Raw genomic sequence first — 20,008 nt, forward strand, 5'->3', positions numbered from 1 at the left:
AAAGATGGACAGTGCTACAGTATTTGCCATTAATACTTTGAAACAAGGATGTTTTCCCACATTTGGCCCACATGATATTGTTGGTCATTAAAAACATGATTTGAGAAGCTCTCAAACGGCTGAATCATGGAACAATACAAAATGCATGGAAGAATAAGATGGACATTCAACCCTCACGTGGAGCCCAAAATGGTGGGATTATGGCTGTTTCAACTAGTAAAAAAGATGATCAGTCCTAAAAAAAAGCAAATAATGGAAACAGCTTTACAGACGGTCTTGTGTAAGGGGGAAGCTATTCTGAACGACAGATCAAGTACAACAGTGTCAAATGGCCCTAACGACCTGGAGCACCTCACTCCAAACCCTCTGCTCTCCCTGAGAGCGAGCCAACAATGCTACCTGGACTAGCCAGAAAGGAAACGTGTACTTATGAAGGAGATGGAAGAAAGTGCAATGTATTGCTGACCTATTCTGAAAGAGATGGACGAGGATGCCTTCTCCTTATGCAGGAACGAGACAAATGGAACAATATAAAGAGAAACTTCACTCCTGGAGACCTTTTCGTCATCATGGATGAAAAAGCACCAAGGAACTTTAGATTGATGGTGTGGTTAAATCCTTGCCTGAAGCAAATGGTGTCTGGAGTGTCTTAGTTAGGAAGAAGACTAATATCCTGCAGAGGCCTAAAAGTAAACTTTGTCTCCTTATAGGGGCAGCTATCTGAGGCTATGTGGTTGCAGAACAATCTCTTTTCTGTCCCTTCAGTCGAGTAGAGCTTCCCTTTCTAGTTGGACTCCTACACCTACACACACTCATACATCATACAATACCTTATACAGTACATTGTCTGCATATCAATAGATACTGTGAATGCTGTAAATCTTGATACTTTTGTAGGTATGGTTTGTTTGGAAGTAGTTGCATGCAGTGCAGTTAACAATTATGGGGCAGAATATTAGGGCCAATTGGAAATATAAGTTCTTATTATTAATGTGTAAATCATTTTGAGTGCTTTGGATATGCATTTATGTATGAAGATAATTTAAACTGTTTTTGTCCATTTGTTTAATTTGAATTTGCGTGTATTTATTTCCTCCTATGTATATTTCTCTGGTTATTTGATTGACAACCGGTAGCCCCTTTTTTTTACTTGCATGAGCGCATATTAGGTAACCTGGCCTGGGCAGCAGGAAGTCCTTGCTGAAGGTGGTGATGAGACCGTTTTTTGACCACAAACACACACCCACCTTGGAAATTCATAACTTTAGATTAACTAAGATATGTTTAGTTTTTTTACTCATGTAGTTTATTATTGACCTTCATGTGGATCTCTGGAATCACTTTTCTCAGGAATGTCATGTTATGAAACAGCAGGGGCAATGGCTTAAAGTTTGTAAATAAAAAAGCACTTCACCACATTGTGATACATAGTGGGGTTGTTGTGGCCTGCATGTATGGCTGCCACAGGTAATGGCTCATTCATCTTTATTGATGGTGGCAGTTGCAGAATGACTCAGAAGTGTATAGAAACATCTTAGCTCTTAAAGCCGGCGGTTCATCTTACAGCACAGCAATGATCCAAAACATATTGCTTCAACAACAACAAAAATCCAGCTAAATCTGGAATACATTTGGGTGCTCAGAAATAGAGGGGACTATGGTTTAAAGGTGTTGTAATGTTTGAACCAAAATGTATGAAGATGTGTTTAATTAAACATGAGAGTGTGCACTTTAGGGGATCTGTTTGATTACAAATGTAAAACAGTGGAGTACAGAGGAAAATCAAGTCAATAACGTATTTGTCCCAAACATTATGGAGGGGCCTGTATACAAATCGAGGGACATAAAATGTTTGTCATAATTGAGGTCAGATTGGGCTGGTATGTGAGATATTTTATGAAACTTACACGCCATCTGTTGGTGGTACCAAGAAAATTATACTAAAGAAACTTGTGGAAATCCTCAAGTTAGCGTAATATTATACAATTTTGCTAAGTGATAAAATATTGTAAGCTAAAATAATTAAAATACTCATACATCAAGCTCCCCAGGAATATTTGATGAAACTTTGTCTCTCCAAAAGACTAACTAATTGGAGTATTTTCTCACTTTCTCCTCCTTATTCACTCTCATACACAAACGCACACACTCAGTGTATAGTTGATGAAAAGGACAAGGTGAACATCTTTATTCAGTCATTTCAGTTTTACCTTTTCCAAACATTCCTCAAACACTGGTGAACATCTGCTGTGCATGCATCAGGTTCTCTAAGTGACAATTGTCTTCCCTTAGATACCTTCATTAAGTACAGATTCATCAATATTCAAATCTTTCAGTCTATTTCACTTCAAGCATGACATAAAGAGTACAACTTCTTTCATGGTGTTTTGTAGGAAATATTAGCAAAATATGCCATGCTTTAAAATATTTGTTAGGTGCATACTAGGCTATAGTGTATGGATAAAGCCGTAAGCCATACACTGTGCAGCTGAGAAATTGAGTGTTTAGGCTTGTCTACAAAAACACTATTCTAGAATATGTATACAATCAGAAACATAATTCAAAGCTTATTGAAAAATGTACATGAGCTGACTATAATTCGAAGAGGGAAAATAACATAGAATAAAAAGGAGTGGACCTTGGGCTTGTTGCCCAACAGAATAACAATTGTATTAAGGGGGAAAAATGTGTTTTCAATGTGACACTTCTTTCTGCCAGACTACATAATCCTGGCAAGCTGTAACTTAATTTGGGTGGGATCAATTTTTTCTAGTTGCTTTTCCTTAGATGTCGCAGTCATTGGATTTAACATCTTTATTTTTCCCCAAAGCTTTGAAGAGCTGGTAAATTATACTTTGTAATTACTTATTAAGGTGATAATGTCCATGTTTTCTTTCCCTCCCTTCTCTTCAGTCTGACATCCGGCAAACGCCACTAGAGCATAGTTTCTGCACCTGCCTTCATTACGTATGGAGAGAGCACAAAGGAGGAGTCAGAGCATGGATATGATCCCTTCTTACCTTCCACTCCTGGTGAGGAATGAGGCTGACAAACTGACAGAGAGAAGCAGTGCACTTTCTGAGGAAATCTTTTTTCCACACCATCACTAGCCTTTTGTTGGAACCCTTTATCTTCTCTCTACCCTCTCTCTCTGTCAGCTGCCATTGCATCACCTCAGGGAAATACTAGTTGGTAAAAGAGCACTTTACCCTAGGGTTGAGAGTTAAAAAGTTGGAAATGTAGCAGAACAATGGCCCTGCTTACAGCTGCTCTCAGCCTCACCCCTCAATGCCCGTGGGTCAGTCTCATTTGGCTGGCTGGGGCTGCAGTCAGTCTGCGGGGGGCAAACGTCACTGTCAAGTCTCCCTGATCTGATGAGTGGAGTCCCCCACTGACCTGTGTCACTGTCAGGAGGCTGGAAGTGCCTCGTCACAGTGTCAGAGACCAACTGGCTGCTCACCGACCTCGTCGCCAAAGAGCCTTCGTCAGTGTCAGCATCAACTGGTCTTCGGACTGGCCTGGTTTTCAGAGTCTGCCCTCAACTGTCAGCTGTGCTTGGACTTGCACTTGGCTCTCCCTGTCACTCAGGGCCTCTGCATCACTAACCCTGCGTCTGCTCTTTGGTGCGTGTGTCCAGGCTGCAACTGGTCGTGATGCATGGCCTGTTGACCCACATGCTCCTGGCCTAAATGAAAGGGCTGCTGTTGATGTTGTTGTTTCTCCTCATTCTCAAAGCGAGAGGCTACATGACCCTGCCCGTGCCCCTCCCTCCTGTCACCATGGTGACTGTGCCCCTTTCTATCCCCCATATTGCCGTGGTGGCCATGCCCTTGCCCGACACCATGGTGATGGTGATGGTGGTGCTGGTGTCTGGTGTCTGGAGTTGCCGCATCCTCAGGGTTGGCCTCCACTGTCCTGTTACACTCTGCTGGAAACTCAGTGTTCTGGGAGACAGAGGTAGAAGAGTGTCATTTTTAGCAATGTGTGAGTGTGTGTGCGCTTGTGTGCCTGTGTATGACCTACCTCATATCTACAGTCCCCACAGACGCGTTTGCAGTATGTATCCTTAATGGCATTTTCTACATAGGGTGTCCCCAGAATGGAATAGGGGAGGGATATGTGATAGCTGAGACGGCCACACCTGGAAAACAGGAAGCAGGAAAATTAGAGATTAGAGGGGGTCTCCATTATCTTGACTTTGAAAACTGAAAGGCTGACCGCGTCGCTATGTCTACACATTCACAATGTCTGTAGTTCTGTTCTATTATATCTTATTCTGTTCTATCCATTGGTTTTGTTATCTTCAGACAGCATGCAGAGTATGGCAACAGCTGTGTTGACAGATCGGTGAAAATAGTATTGGTCAACATGTTCACATCCATACCTTGACTATTATGCTAGGCAAAATCATTCATGCTTAAATGGATCAAAAGGATCAACCAAAAAATGAATTGACCTATCATAGATAAGGAAGTCATCCTTGTCTCCTGCCAGCGCCTGCCACACATCTGCCTGGTCGGGCTCCTGCTTATACAGGGTGATGTTCTCCGACAACTTTTGCCGCAGCAGGTTGTGTAGTCTCTGTGATTGCTCCCCCCGGTGGTTCACCACCATATAGGTGATGTTCTCCAGACCCTGACGTTCTAACGTCTGGCGCAGCCCATCCATGCTACTCCCGGGAAGGAGAGAAGGGCATATTCAAATTCGGACAATAAGGAAGGGGAGAGGAAAATAATGCGGTATGATGATGATTCATGTTACAAGTGTTCTATCTAACATGCATTTTACTTTTACTTTGTAACACTTTGTAGCACTCTTGTCAACATGGTGGACAACATACCGTGATGCCTGCACCAAACAGAACAATCAGCTGGCCTGGAAAAGAGCCACCACTGTCACCTGGCCCATTGCATCCTTCATTGGTTCCACCTCACCAATCTTCCAATCTGGTGGAGGTCTACAGCGTGTCCCCTCCCCCTGACTCTCTGCCCCGCCCCCAGGGAGCAGGCAGAGAGCCAAGAGAAGGTTCAGCCACACCCACATGGCTGGGAGTTAACGCTGGGTTGAACTGCTGACCCCAGAAAGGAATTGAAGCAAAGAGAGGAAAGAAGGAGGATGAGGGGGAGGGGTAAAAGAGTATAAGGGAAAGTAAAGTCAAACATGCAGCATGAAAACGGAATGAACATTTGGGTGAAGTTTTGACCTAATTTCCACATGACAATTTACACCTTCTCCTTTCATTAAGACTTGACAAGACAAACAAAAGTGTCTTCGAAGGTTTATCCAAATCAGGAAAATGCAGCATTCATTTTATATTTTAGGGTATGTATTCAGTTTAGGTTTGATCAGTCTGCACTATAACAATCTTCAAGTGTACAAGTCAGCAAACCAATTATTTTTCAAACTAATATTTCCCATTCAAACTAACCCTAATTCTACTAAAAGGATTTTTAAAATAATATTCAAACAACAGTTGGGGAAGAGCTGGATATTTTCTAATTAAACTTATTACAATTTCTTATCAAACTTGTTTAATTTTAAGAAATTATTAATCCTTTAATTGTCCATATCCTCGAGCAATAAAACATGCCTTTTGGACCGAGTCTACCGAGCAGAAAATGTACTACACAATTAAACAAGTAAGATTTATCAAACAATATTAGCGCTAAACCTAGCATGCATAGTAAAGTAACTCTTGAACAATGTTATTACTTACAAAGTAGTCAGTTTGTGTTCCTCTACTCTGTTCCTTCTTGAAGCAGCTATTCCAACAAAAACAACCCCAAACCCCTGCTCCCCCCTTTTTATACCACGCCTGTTGTTTTCCTGACAGAAAAAGGAGGACAAAGTTCAGCCTGGTTTCTGTGTATCTGCTGACTCTTGCACTTGTGCACGAGTTCATTTAGTTATAGCTCAGTTATTTGTGTAACTCATTATATATGACTTTTTTTACCGACATAACTAACCCCACTGTACGTTTTGTTTGCAAGGTGGCAACAATATTCAGACAATTGCACAATAAAATGTGTTAACTATCAAGCGAACCCGTTTCCATGTAAATTTTATCGCACCATATCTTGTTTGTTTTACACTTCTGCATGAGTTGAATGGATCAGTATAATTCCTCTAAGACATTGTGCAGTCTCCCACAGAATAGCTAGGTCCAGGCTAACTGATTTAAAAACTGAGCCTTGGACCAGAATTTCTTATCAAATGATTTAAAATAACTTTATTACAGAACACATACACATTTGAGCTATTATTGCTCAGCATCACTGCATGCAAGGACAAAGTACAATCTAAAATCCCTTGCATAGGAAAACCCAAGGTCCAGTGTTTAGTGATCCTTAGGAGGCAAAGTCAACTGATAGTTAACTGTTAACTGTAGACAGTTAACTAGACAGTGATTAAAATCCTGATAGTGTCCAAGCATGATTTTTGAACCTATAACTAACCCATTTCAAATCAAACGGAGACCAGATTCAGTGTGGGGGGCCTACAGAACAAGTTTTATGGGAAATTACTCAATGTAACAATGCATAATCGTGAATAGTGAATACTTGATGTATTGATGTTTGACATGGGCCAAGTTAGATCCCCTGACGGATTATTGACGTACTTAAATACATCACAACCTAGGTAAGTAGGCTGCAATCACACACACTGCCCTATGTGCCCAACATTAGCAGTTGAGTCTAAAAAGTAATGTCCAGTTACATAAGAAAGGGTTAGTAACTTTAGATGTAATGGGACATCACCGCTCTGGAATTTAGACTAAGGTAAGATTCAGAATCATCCCCACCGGTTTCGCACTCACAGCACTGCGAGGTTGATGCTATACCTTTTTGGGATTAATGCCCATCCTTTCCCTTTAATGTTCGAGCATTCCATTGCTTTGAAAATGTTTCACTTTCCAAGCATGCCAAGCACGCCATCCCCTCGGGATGTGTCCATCCTCAGATGTTAGTGATCGGCAACTCCATCACCAGTAACAAAAAAAGCTACCAATAAAGTTAACCTTAGGGTGCTGGCTAACACTAGGCCAAGCCACATGGCACACACATTGATAATAGGTATAACTATATTGTCAAAAATGTCAGCACCAATTATGTTAGGCTAAGGCAGTCAGGGGTCATTTAGGGTAATATACTAAGAGAATTTGGCATTGCTTAAAAGATGAGTTGGCATTGGATAATAGTCCTTGGACCTTGTTCGAAGCCAGGGGTGAAAATCACATGGGCACTGGCCCCAGTTGAAAATGGATTGATGACCTTAAGTGTCCCACCGCTGTTGATTTGTCGGGCTCTGGGTAGTGAGTTCTCCATGACAAGAACATGCCATTTTCATTTACAGGAACAACATATTATCCAAGTTGCTATGAATTGAATGTCTACAATGTTGCAATATTCTGCGCTCCAGTTACCTCCTCGATCTCTTAAAGGAGCCCTGCCCTTTTTACAACATTTGTTTTGATCAGCTTGACAGCAAAAAATATATGATTCAGAACTAAATGCATTGTTAATTTATGTTCACAACTCATTTTAATTTGAGGATCATGTTGTTTAATTGTAATTTGTTTAACTTCATTTACATTAACCAGACACTCTTATCCAGAGCAACTTACAATAAGTACAGGGACATTCCCTGAGGCAAGTAGGGTGAAGTGCCTTGCCCAAGGACACAACATAATTTGGCACGGTCAGAATCAAACTGGCAACCTTCTGATTAATAGCCCGATTCCCTAACCGCTCAGCCATCTGACTCTTACATGCTCTTCTGGTTCTACCCATTGGCACTTATTTGCTTTTCACAATGTATGCTTCAAGTTTTTGTCTACCCGCAATGTTTGGGACTATCTCATTGTTTATGATCATTGACCTGTGCACTTTTTGTAAAGCTCTCTCTTGGAAGTCACTTTGGATAAAAGCGTCTGCTAAATGAATACATTTAATTAAGATAGGAGCGAGTCTATGGGGCAGGAAGGCAGGGATGGAGGGTAGAATGGAAGGGGAAGCGAGCAAAGGATTTGGGCCACACACACTGGTTTGGCACAGGGAGATAATATAGTGCAAATTCTTTCTTTGGGATTTGCAAGCTTTCTAGTTGAACTTCATGGCTGCATATCTCCCTCCGGGAGATGTAAGGCTTGCCGCCCTGCTCTCTCTGACCCTGTCCCTCCACCCCACCGGTCTACTGTGGGTGTGAGATTAGCCTCAAGTGTAAAATGCTGGTGTCCACCTTGACACACTGACGCAAACACCTGCACACTGTGTTAACGAGAGAGCTGGGTATACAGAGTGCTCTCCAAGGTTAGAGGACAATGTAATGTCTGCATTGAACAGCCTAATAAGGCTGTTTCATGCCTGCTGGCAGGCAGGACTGCGAGGCTGGCGCCTGGCAAGTGAGAACTGGCACAGGGAGGAACTTCTATCCGAGTTATCATCACAGAGACGAGACACAAGCCTTATCGCCCCTCTGCTCCACTACGCAAACCAGCCTGTACATAAACCAGCCTGGCACCAGCCTGGCTTCAACACCTGCTGGCCCCAAAGGAGGTGAGAAGTGCAGAGGAGAGAGGTCAGGTGTACCGGATGTTGCCGGAGGAGGTGAGGATGGACTCAATGACGGATGTGTAGAAGTGCACCATCGTTGACTTTGGCAAGTTGAATTTCTTCAGCTGCCGTAGGAAGTGCATCCTCTGTTGTGCTTTCTTGGTGAGGAGATGAAGGGAGAGAGGAGAGGTCACGTAAGGGTTAAGGAGGGTCTTGATTCCCGCGGGGGACATCGATGTCATCCTTCCTCCATCGAACGTTGTATGTATTGATCTACTGATGGTAAAATTCATGAAGTACAGTGTACCATAAAAGCAATAGATTATTTCGGGGACACAAACAAACAGATGAACATGCACACATACACTCACAAATAACGATACTATGCCCAAATAAATTGCTCCAATCAAGAATTGTTGAAGGATGACTTTAAAAAGTGGAGCTACTTTTTTAGGGGTGCCGAGAACACAAAATATACATAAATACTAGGCAGTTTGGTCGCATTGCATCCCAGCAGTCTTCGTATTTTCTGGTGACATTATCAGCCGTCGCCATCGTGTGCAGAGCAGGAAATAAATTGCATTTTGCCCGGTGGTTCTGCTGGCTGTAGACTGCAGGAGGAGCATTTTAATATAAAACATGAACAAACTCACTCATTTCCCCCATTGGTTCCATTGAAAGTTAAAAAAAAATATTCAAAACATTCATTAGATCACATTCACAGCGAAGCCAACCATAACACCTGTGATTGCTAGCTGGCTGCCACATGGTCTACACACACTTCAAAATCAATCACACACACACACGCTTCCCAGGGGGCATTAAGCAGCTGTTTCCTCCCCATGGAAACCCTTTGAAAAACGCCCAGGCAAACATAGGAGGGGTGTGTTCTACTGGTCATGTGTTTGTGTGTGTGTGTGCATGCTGTTGGATTGAGTTAGGTGTGTGTGTGTGTGTGTGTGCATAAACATTTGTGTGAGAGGACTGTGTGTGTGCAGGGGCGCCACCAGGAATTTTGGGCCCCATGAAAAAAATATTCTATTAGGTTTTCTATTTTGGGGGGGCACTGTCAGTCAGTGATCTTCCACTTTAGAATGTTACAAAATGAATTGATTTCAAATGATATTGCAAAGAAACACTCAGCCATACATTAAATATGAAAGGAAATGAATACGGGTCACGTTTAACCCATGTTGTGCATTAGAAGGGGTTTGCATAGCTTGTGTATCAAAGGGTTAAAAGAGCGTTGTTGCTTGGTCTAGTTATATGGATCTATGGAATAGTGATGGGAAGTTCGGTTCTTTTTACTGATTCGGTTCTTTGAATCTCGTTCAGTAAAATGAACGAATCTTTTTTCGAGTCATTTGTTCATTTCAGGGGGGGGGGGGGGGGGGGGGTTGGGGGCTATACGTCCACTGCAAAGGACGTATAGCCCCTATACGTCCACTGTAGGTTAGTGCATGACATGTGCACCAGCAAATACTATTTCAAAATAAATTCCTGCATTAAAATAATGTATCATGAGTTTGTATGATTTGGTCATGTATTATCACACTAGCATTTAATTATCACGTCAAACAATTACACTGCACTAAACTGTAAGTGTAAATGTAAAGTGAAAATAACAAAACCAGTCAGTATGATGACTTGAGCGAATATCATTCATTCACGTCTTACTAAAACAGCGGCCACGCGAAAGGGAATAAGGAAACTGTTTCCTCTACTAAAAAATACAATGCGGGTCACGTGAAAAAAGGATCCAAAGACTCGTAGAAAGACCGAGTCGGGGAAGGAACTAATCATTCGTTTCCCTAGCTACAGAGCCTATGCAGGTCACGTGAAAAATGATCCAAAGACTCGTAGAAAGACCGAGTCGGGAAAGGAACGAATCGTTCGTTTCCTCTTGCTACAGCCTATACAGGTCACGTGAAAAATGATCCAAAGACTCGTAGAAAGACCGAGTCGGGAAAGGAACGAATCGTTCGTTTCCTCTAGCTACAGAGCCTATGCAGGTCACGTGAAAAATGATCCAAAGACTCGTAGAAAGACCGAGTCGGGAAAGGAACGAATCGTTCGTTTCCTTTTGCTACAGCCTATACAGGTCACGTGAAAAATGATCCAAAGACTCGTAGAAAGACCGAGTCGGGAAAGGAACGAATCGTTCGTTTCCTCTAGCTACAGAGCCTATGCAGGTCACGTGAAAAATGATCCAAAGACTCGTAGAAAGACCGAGTCGGGAAATGAACGAATCACTCGTTGAGAGGACTCGTTACTCCCGAGTCCTTATAAGGATTCGTTCAAAATGAACGAATCGTTCACGAACGACACATCACTACTATGGAACCCGTCGCTAGGCAACACAGCAAACAGGGTTAGTCTCAAACACCCTGTCTTTTATTGCGACAACGTTCTGTAGTTCCCTTCAGTAAAGGGTTACCAACGGACTTGCAGAATTTATGTCTTTAGAGGTGAGACATACATACTCATATTGTGTCTGCCGAAGTAACTAGAAACGCGTAGCTATGTCTTTTCATAATTACTAAATGTAGACTTAAATGAACCCCCAAGTAAACCACATATCTGCAAACCATGTTAGCTACTGAACTACAGTTAGAGCTAGCTGTCAGTACAAGACTAGCTAGACTAGCTAGCATACTAGCCTACCAGTATAAAGTTTGCAATGCTAGAAAGGTTTGTTAAACGAGAAAAATTGAGTCAATGGACTTATGATTTCGCTGGTTGTAGGTACTGAGCCCCAAATAATTTCTCCCTCTTATAGATTTCAAGTCAACGTCCTCATGGATGCAACTGCAAAACCGCTAAGAATCCCACCTCAAATGGGCATTTATGCCGAAAAGCATGAAATATTTGATTTGGTCCAGGTACAGTACTGTAAAGTTATGAAATAATACAGAAATTAGCTAATATGTACTTCCATGCAACACCATGGCTTTAAGCTATGGTGTCCACCCCAAACCCCCCGTAATTTGCACACTGGTGTCAAAGTAATTTACAAGCTATGTTACTGTGGGTTTGTATGTAGATACTTCTTAAAAACTTGATGGTGGACAAGCCAGATGATCCCATTCAGCACCTGATTGGTCTTCTCAAGAGGGGCAGTGTCCAGGGTAAGAACCTCTATTGTTGTACATTAAAGGGACAATGTATTCCAAAATCAAAAATACATATTATTGCTCTGACCTGGAGTGCTATTTATCCATCTATTATATATATATATATTTATATATATGTAAAGAAAAAATGGGGGGATTGCCGAGTTTTGGAGATGGTGTAGTATGTCTGCCTTTTCTCGAATATACTTTGGCACTTGCCAAATGCTAAAAAGGTCTGTGGATTATCTTAAAGACAGGGTAGGTAATGTTGGGAAGCACTTTGTCATTTGCAGAAATAAACTTTACATCCTGATAGCTACCAAAAAATCTAAAGGTTTGACACTAAACAAAATTAAACATTTTTGATTGAGCACCACAATTGTAGCCTAATCTAGTTTGATTATATTCGAGAGAAGGCATAGCCTACATCTTTATGGTGGATATCTTCAAAAATCAGCAACTCACCCCAAAGCAGTCTAGACTTGAGGAATAGGAAAACAGGTAAGAGGAAAAATATAGTTTTTGTGGACCCTTTAAAGATGCTGTAAAGTGGAATTGAAAATGAGTTTTAAGTTCATCACACCACAGAAGAATGTGTTGTTAACTACCCATCCAAATTCTAATGTAAAAAAACAAAGACAAGTATGTTAAATTAGGCTTTGAAATCGTGAGAAAATCAGCAGTCTTCTCTGGTTGAGACTGGGGGGGCGTGTTACCTGAAGCATCTGAAGCTCCGCCCCCTCGAATTTATTGAATTTAGCAACAACAGCAACACTAACTAAATCAATTGCAGATATCAGAACAGACCTACCTGCAGTCTCTGAGTGTTTTATGTGTTAATTACTTTGTCTTTGCATCATACCAGCTGAGTAACAGAATGCAACCGTCTGTGATCTGACGTGGATAGGTCGCTGTGACGTAGCTAGGTCGGGTTTCGGCTCCGCCTATACAAAACCTGATCTGAAAACGGATGTTCAACGGTCTAGCTCCACATTTCAGGTCGACAAAGTTTTCGCGCTTTGCACATGCTTTCAGGAACTCATTTCACACGTATGTAATGTACTGAGAAGCAAATCATGGAATTTGCTTTACAGCATCTTTAAACATCGCTTTTCAAAGTGCCATTTCATATTTACACCACTAAGTGGCACTGTAGCTAAAGAATAATCAGAATTAAATCCCATCAGAATTTTCTCTGCTGAGGTTATGATTGAAACATCTCTAGTTGTAGGGCTAAACATACACATATTTTCATATCCCATTAATCTATTCCCTGGTCACTATGGTTTTAACAAACTTTTATTAGAAATAAAAAAGTGTGTGTCCTGTTAATTGAGGCAGACATATTACTCAAAATGAGTGCTCAGTATCTTTGTGTTTTTGTCTTGTTCCCTTCTGTCTTAGTACCAAGAGTTATGCTGTTGGGACCTCCAGCATCAGGGAAAATAACTATTGTAAGATGGATAATCGTTGTAATGACAGCTATCCTCAGCTGGTCTGAAAAGAGTAAAATTAGTTAATTAATTTGGTATAAACCAGAGTAAAATGTGCCTATACACTGGCAATAAAATGTAATACATTTTCAAGGGAAAATGTCAATGTTGAACGTGTTGACTGTTTGGTTGTTTGATGTTTACATGTCTAGGCCAGAAAGCTGTGTGAACACATTCAGGCCATCCACATCAATACTAGCAACCTACTGATGGAGGACACTGACCAGACCATGCGAGCGCTGCAGTACAAAGACAAACAGCAGGTACGGCCCAACATGTGCACACACACACAAGCTCATGCATAGTCAAGTACAGCTTTTGAGGCATGGAAACAGTTGAGTGCAAGTTGGACTGTGTCCTACCCATAGAACATGAAACACAACAGCAAATCCTTGTAAAACGGAAGCACAGACAATGTTGAGTAAAAGCGCTTATTTTTGGGTTTGTTTCTGTATATTTATGTTTATTTGACTGTTGTTGTTGTTGACAGGAGATTCCAAGTGACCTGTGGATTAAGCTGATTCAGCAGCGGCTGTCAAAGATTGACTGTGTGAGACGGGTAAGGCCCCTCTCTCCAACCCCATTCCTTACACACATTAATACATTTACATTTAGCAGACGCTCTTATCCAGAGCAACTTACAGGAAGTACAGGGAGATTCCCACCGAAGCAAGTAGGGTGAAGTGTCTTGCCCAAGGACACAACATTATTTGGCACGGCCTGGAATCCTCCGGGAATCGATCCGGCAACCTTCTGATTACTAAGCCGATTCCCTAACCGCTCAGCCACCTGACACCCTAATACATAAATACACTGACCTATCTGATACACAAACAGACATGTGGTACTACAGTGCTTTAAATGATGGATGTCCTTGTCAATTGAAATGGACCCTTTACCAGTATAGGGTCCAAAAATGAAATGTGTGTGTGCATGCATGTGTGTGTTTATGCAGGGCTGGATAATGGAGGGGATCCCTCGTACTCATCAGGAGGCTTTATCCCTTCAGAAAGCTGGCATTTTCCCAGATCATGTCGGTAAGGGCCTCATACTGATTGCTGCACTGCCACCTAGTGGTGATCTGAAATCTGGGTGTAGAATTCAAGCTTTGAGGTTGTTCGTCCACGTTAGTGTATGTGTCTTCTCTGTCAGTGATGCTGAAGGCCCCGGATTCAGTGCTGATGGAGAGGAGCCATGGCAAAAGGATTGACCCTGTCACTGGAGGTAACATGGCCAACACTGACAGATAAAAGACTAGAAAGCTACAGAGATTGCCTAGGGGTCTTAGCCATGGGACTTCTTTCCTCTACAGATGTGTACCATGTGACCTTCATATGGCCAGAGGGCGAGGAGGTGGCTGGGCGTCTGGTGCCTGAGAAAACTGTCTTGACAGAGCAGTGTGGGAGCCAGCTGAGGCAGTACCATAGCGAGGCTCACTCCCTCGCCAGGATTTACCACAACTGCCTCAAGACCATTGATGCCGACCAGCCTCACACTGACGTCTTTGACCAGGGTAAGAGGTTAGGTCCTGAGTCTTTGACCAGGGTAAGAGGTTAGATCCTGAGTCTTTGACCAGGGTAAGAGGTTAGGTCCTGAGTCTTTGACCAGGGTAAGAGGTTAGGTCCTGAGTCTTTGACCAGGGTAAGAGGTTAGGTCCTGAGTCTTTGACCAGGGTAAGAGGTTAGGTCCTGAGTCTTTGACCAGGGTAAGAGGTTAGGTCCTGAGTCTTTGACCAGGGTAAGAGGTTAGGTCCTGAGTCTTTGACCAGGGTAAGAGGTTAGGTCCTGAGTCTTTGACCAGGGTAAGAGGTTAGGTCCTGAGTCTTTGACCAGGGTAAGAGGTTAGGTCCTGAGTCTTTGACCAGGGTAAGAGGTTAGGTCCTGAGTCTTTGTCTGAACACACAAAAAACAAAAGCCAGACATGAAAAGTTGATGGCCCTAGTCTTCCCTAGGTTCTGCACAGAGCCGGTCATGTTACTTTGGAGACAATTATGTATATACGTTATGTATTCATTTAACAGATGCTTTAATCTAAACCAGCACATAGTACAGGGGGATTTGAACCGATTCAAGGTCTCTGTCAGGCGCAACAAAGCAGCCCCAAAACATGACCAAACCTCCTCCATGTTTCAGTCTATAGGTGTTCTTTTCTTTGAATGCTTCTTTTTATTTTGTCTGCAAACACAGAGCTGATGTGACTTGCCAAGTAGCTCCAGTTTGGACTCATCTGTCCAAAGGACAATCTCCCAGAGGGATTATGGCATGCATTTGAGCAAATTCCAAATGGCTTGTTTTGTTGTTTTTCTGTTTCTGTTATTTTTCTTTCAAAAGTAGAGTCTTCCTTGGCCTTCTTCCAGGCCACTTTTGCTCAAAAAGCGACGGACGGTGCCAACAGAGACAGCCTGTGCGCACACACACACACACACACACACAAAGAGAGGACATATTGTCCGGATATATCTGCTGTCGCATAATGGGTGTGAATGTCTGTTGTATTTCATTTCGCAGTGTTAATGTACGTCTTATCCAGACACCGCTCCGTGGCCCCCCACACACCCAGGATCTTGCTATTTGGACCTCCAGGCTCAGGAAAAAGCCTGCAGGCTAAACTGATCTCCCAGAAATACAACATTGTCAACCGTGAGTTTCAGATCCAAACATTGTAGACACGGTACCTGTAGTTTGGCCACTGCTGGCTGTAGTTTGCTGGGGCTGTTGGTTCTTTGCCCTGTGTGTTCCTGCTGGTCAATTGTGGTTCGTCGTTGCGTGTCGAGGTCATGCTATATATTCGAACCCTGTCCCTTCTGGTTTGTATAGTGTGCTGTGGGGAGCTGCTAAAGGCTGTGTCAGCTGATGAGACCAACATGGGAGAGCTGATCAAGCCCTACCTGGAGGCTGGACAAAGAGGTACCATACAACAGGTTTAGGATTATGGCTCAGGTCAGCAGCTGGACAAGGGAATAATGCAGCTGAGCTAAAATAAGATAGAAGGAGGTTAGGCCTTGAGCTGGAGAACAGGAGGGCAGGTACTGAAGGTCTCTTGACTCTAGTAACATTTAACTGATTTAACAAATCTCTCCTGAGTGGGGGGCAATTCCTGTAGCGTACCGTACCTTCCTTAAACGGTCCACAGAATAAATCGGAAACATCTATAGCATTAGAAACTATGGTTTTAACATAATGGTTAACACACCGCAATACTAATCCTCACTCTCTATTCTCGTATATGTCTCCAGTCCCAGACAGCATGGTTCTGCAGGTCATGACAGAGCGTCTGAGCAGGCTGGACTGCACTCTGCAGGGTTGGGTCCTCCATGGCTTCCCCAAAGACCTGGAGCAGGCAGAGAAGCTGCAAGAGTCCAACTTTATTCCCAGCAGGTGAGCAGTAGGGAGTGTGAGATTGGGAGAATGATGAGTGAAATGGGTGTGGAGGGAGGTGACAGGATGGGTGAAAGGGGGCGAGGGAGCATGGAGGGATGGAAAAGGTATGAGTGTGTATGAGTAGAGGAGGGAGGTAAGGTGGAGGAGGTTGTGGATTGATCAATACGAATATTGGTTATAGATGGCTGATCTCCTGGGTTAGATACACAGAACTATTAAAGATTAGAGAAGAGGTGTAGGAGATGTCATTTAAATTATTTTTCCCCTTATCCTATCAGAACAGGACACTACAGCACATACTCACAGTTTTCAGTACATCGAGGTTCGAGCAAGAGAAAGTTAGGTTCCAAGCTACTGGATCCAAGAAGGGAGGGGCTGTTGTGTATATCCTCTGTCCACCATAACAAACTAGAAGAGAAAGGGTACAGATGACCCCGGGCCCGGGCATCCACGATGGTCTCGGCTGTTGTGAAAAGAGGGGACAAGGAAAGGAGGAGAACAGATGCCTGTCTTGGGGACTTGTGTTGGTGTTAGGCTGTCCTTAATGTCAATAGATCCTTAATACAACAGAGAGTTATAGTAGTAAATCCTTTTTGCCACTCTGCAAATTGAAGCTGTCTGATTTGAGAAAAGTCCACAATAACGATAATGTCCTCTTCTCTTCCTGTAGAGTTTTCTTCCTGGAGATGACAGAGGATGTGGCCCTGGAGAGGGTGAGCCTTAGGTCCATCGACCCAGTCAGCGGTGAGAGGTCAGTTTGCTTGTGATGTTGGTCAATGGTTGCTGTTCCACCAAGACCTGTTTTCAAAGATCAGGCACCAGGTTGTCACTCATTTCACTTGAGCATTGCGTTGCAGCGACATGACGCAACGTGCTGCGATGTGGTGCGCGATGGGTTCTTTTTTCCCACCAATTCATTTTCGTCATGAAAAGTCTCGCATCTTACTGCAATGCCAGAACCCTCAAATAAAATGAGTAACATCTGAATGATAGTGTAACCAGTGGTTAAATACGAAAGTGCACATAGAAGAGAAACCTTCAGCTGCACCAGTCCTGCCTTAATCATCTATGTCTGTCTATAACTTGTCCTCCTGATCTCTGTACAAGTCTGCAGTACTAATACATTTCCATCAATGGCCCATTCTCCTGCCAGGTATCACACAATGTACAAGCCAGCTCCCAACCCAAAGGTCCAGGCCCGCCTGCAGGCCAACCCCTTGGACAGTAAAGCCCAGCTGCTGCAGCGCTTGAAGGAGTACTGGGCCGATGTCCCGGTCCTGCAGAGCCTCTACCCTGAAGCCATCCACATCAACGCCGATCAGGACCCACAAACCGTGTTTGAGTCCCTGGAAAGCCGCTTGGTGGGGCGGCTGCCCAACATCCCGACAGTGCATGGTCAGGGGGAAGACTGAGGAGAATGAATGCCTGTGGTGTGGGAGGGGTTTAGCTTCTGCCTGTCTAAGAAGCTGATTGAGACCTGCTCCCCCTTGCCTCACCTATTCCTTGTTTCTGATGTACCACAACTTCCATATTTGAAGTTTAAATGTTGTTGTGGTTGTCAGCAATTTACACTAGCCAGTCAACTCAAGCAATACGTCAACAAAAAAGTAGTTGTCTCGTTTAATGGTTTAAGAAATAGTAAAGTCTGCTCTATTATTAGACGCTAATATGACAAATATTCCTTTTAGATATATCCAAAGGCAGTCTGCAGGGGTTGCTAGTCCCTACCCTGTCAAGTCAGCTGTATAAATGTCATGATAACATATTTTACCATTGATGTACAACCCTTGGATTAGAAATTAATAGTAAAGGTTCTTAGACATCTTTGTCAGTGATCATATTAATGTCCTTTTTCTACATATTTTCCCGTAGTTAACATATGATATGAAGATGCTATTTGACTGTAAAAACAATTACCACGTTCTAAAAGCTACTGTGAAAGTCTACTTTTGATTTGACAATTTATTACTTTTGAGGGCGGGTCTCTAAAGCCACATTTGAAAGCAGGATCAGGAGAATAAATACAAGCAGCTCTGTTATGCTGGTGCACTTTTATATCACAGCCGTCTAAGCACAAACATACAGTTCTACATGTATTCATACCTAGATACATAAAGAAGCCTTAGACCTAAAAAAACACATTAAACACCAAACAATAGCACCTCATGCCATTTGCTACCTGCTCCTCATACTACAGATCCAGTCATATAGGCTATATCTGAAGATTGACAGACATAGCCAATATGTCTAATAATATACAGACAATACTCGTTGAGGGAGCGAACATGCTGCCACTTTTAATTTATCGATCGCTTTTATCTGAAGTGACTGAAATAGAGCAAAAAGTACAGCAGAAGATCAAGAATCAGTGCATAGTTCTACAGGACAGTTACTTCCATGGTCAGAGTCATGGAAAAGTCTATTAGTCACATCGCAAAGTAACCACGCCTCACCTACCAGCACCAGACACGTTGAACGAAAAATAATTCTACATTGCAACAATAATATCTCGATCTCACAGGCCCTGTATTTACATTTATGCATTTAGCAGACCTTTTTATCCAAAGCGACTTCCAAGAGAGAGCTTTACAAAAGAGCATAGGTCACTGATCATAACAACGAGGTAGTCCCAAACATTGCAAGCAGCCAAAACATGAAGAATACATAGTGAAAAAACTAGACAAGTGCCAAAAGGGAAGACCCATAAGAGCATGCAGCTACACAAGTTACAAACTAAAACAACATGAACCACAAAAAGTGCAGGACTGTACCTGTAGAAGAACAATCAACAGTAAAATATTTCACAGTATATTTCATTTCAAGACTTAACTTCGTTATAACTAACCTACAAGAGCAACAAGTCACTCAATAAGAGTCATTGTGATCCATTTGTGGTACTACATTTAATAAAATGATTTCCCAGTGGTTGTAGGATTATTGAACTGTCCTTGCCAGACACAGTCACTCCAGTTATTGGTCCTTGGTTTCCCTGCCACCTTATGATTCCATGGAGTGGCTGTTACTGGGATCTTCATTGTTGTCCTCTACTGAATTTCAGGTCCTCTCGTCCTCTTCCTTTATGAACGGGACACACTCCTCACCTCGCTATCCCAATATGGCACTCTGTGACTGTTCTGAGGGAATTCAATCTCATGTCTGAGACCTCCCATATGGTCAATGTCATCTCACTTCTTCAGTCCTTTGTCTTAGCTCTCTCTCCATTCCCTGCTACTCTCAAGGCTTGGTTGCCTGTGTGTGCACCTATGTCTGACCACTTCCTTGTGTCATTCACCATCTCCCTCCACCCCTCAAGCGATCAACTACGGTCTGGATCTCCCCACTCGTTTCCACTCTATCCTTTGTTCTCTATGTCCCCCCTTTCATCTTCTTCTCCACCATGTTTGCGTACACGCCACAATCCACCTTCAACTGCCTTTCCTAATCTCTCAACATTCTCCGCCCTCTTGTCT

General features: G+C 42.8%; 2 protein-coding genes and 1 long non-coding RNA gene across 3 annotated transcripts; 2 read left to right on the plus strand and 1 right to left on the minus strand.

Annotated features, from left to right (window-relative positions):
• The first annotated feature begins 1,351 nt into the window (after positions 1-1,351).
• On the plus strand, positions 1,352-2,613 carry LOC124486740. Its single transcript, XR_006958298.1, has 2 exons — positions 1,352-1,866; positions 2,154-2,613. It is a non-coding gene; the product is annotated as an uncharacterized LOC124486740 (long non-coding RNA).
• A 794-nt stretch (positions 2,614-3,407) lies between these two features.
• Positions 3,408-5,824, minus strand: LOC124486739 (selenoprotein P). Its single transcript, XM_047048518.1, has 5 exons — positions 5,717-5,824; positions 4,841-5,071; positions 4,457-4,669; positions 4,024-4,141; positions 3,408-3,944 (listed from the first exon to the last, which is right to left on the minus strand). Exons 2-5 carry the CDS (start codon positions 5,041-5,043, stop codon positions 3,408-3,410), a joined length of 1,071 nt encoding a protein of 356 aa, XP_046904474.1. The 5' UTR covers positions 5,044-5,071; positions 5,717-5,824.
• A 5,109-nt stretch (positions 5,825-10,933) lies between these two features.
• Positions 10,934-18,472, plus strand: ak8 (adenylate kinase 8). The gene is made up of 14 exons (XM_047048509.1): positions 10,934-11,020; positions 11,332-11,434; positions 11,596-11,680; positions 13,070-13,119; positions 13,311-13,421; positions 13,649-13,717; positions 14,114-14,195; positions 14,311-14,382; positions 14,471-14,671; positions 15,666-15,797; positions 15,975-16,064; positions 16,394-16,535; positions 17,209-17,289; positions 17,692-18,472. Exons 2-14 carry the CDS (start codon positions 11,351-11,353, stop codon positions 17,948-17,950), a joined length of 1,458 nt encoding a protein of 485 aa, XP_046904465.1. The 5' UTR covers positions 10,934-11,020; positions 11,332-11,350; the 3' UTR covers positions 17,951-18,472.
• The last annotated feature ends 1,536 nt before the right edge of the window (positions 18,473-20,008 follow it).

The sequence above is a fragment of the Hypomesus transpacificus genome, chromosome 24, assembly GCF_021917145.1.
Source record: "Hypomesus transpacificus isolate Combined female chromosome 24, fHypTra1, whole genome shotgun sequence".
Classification (NCBI taxonomy): domain Eukaryota; kingdom Metazoa; phylum Chordata; class Actinopteri; order Osmeriformes; family Osmeridae; genus Hypomesus; species Hypomesus transpacificus.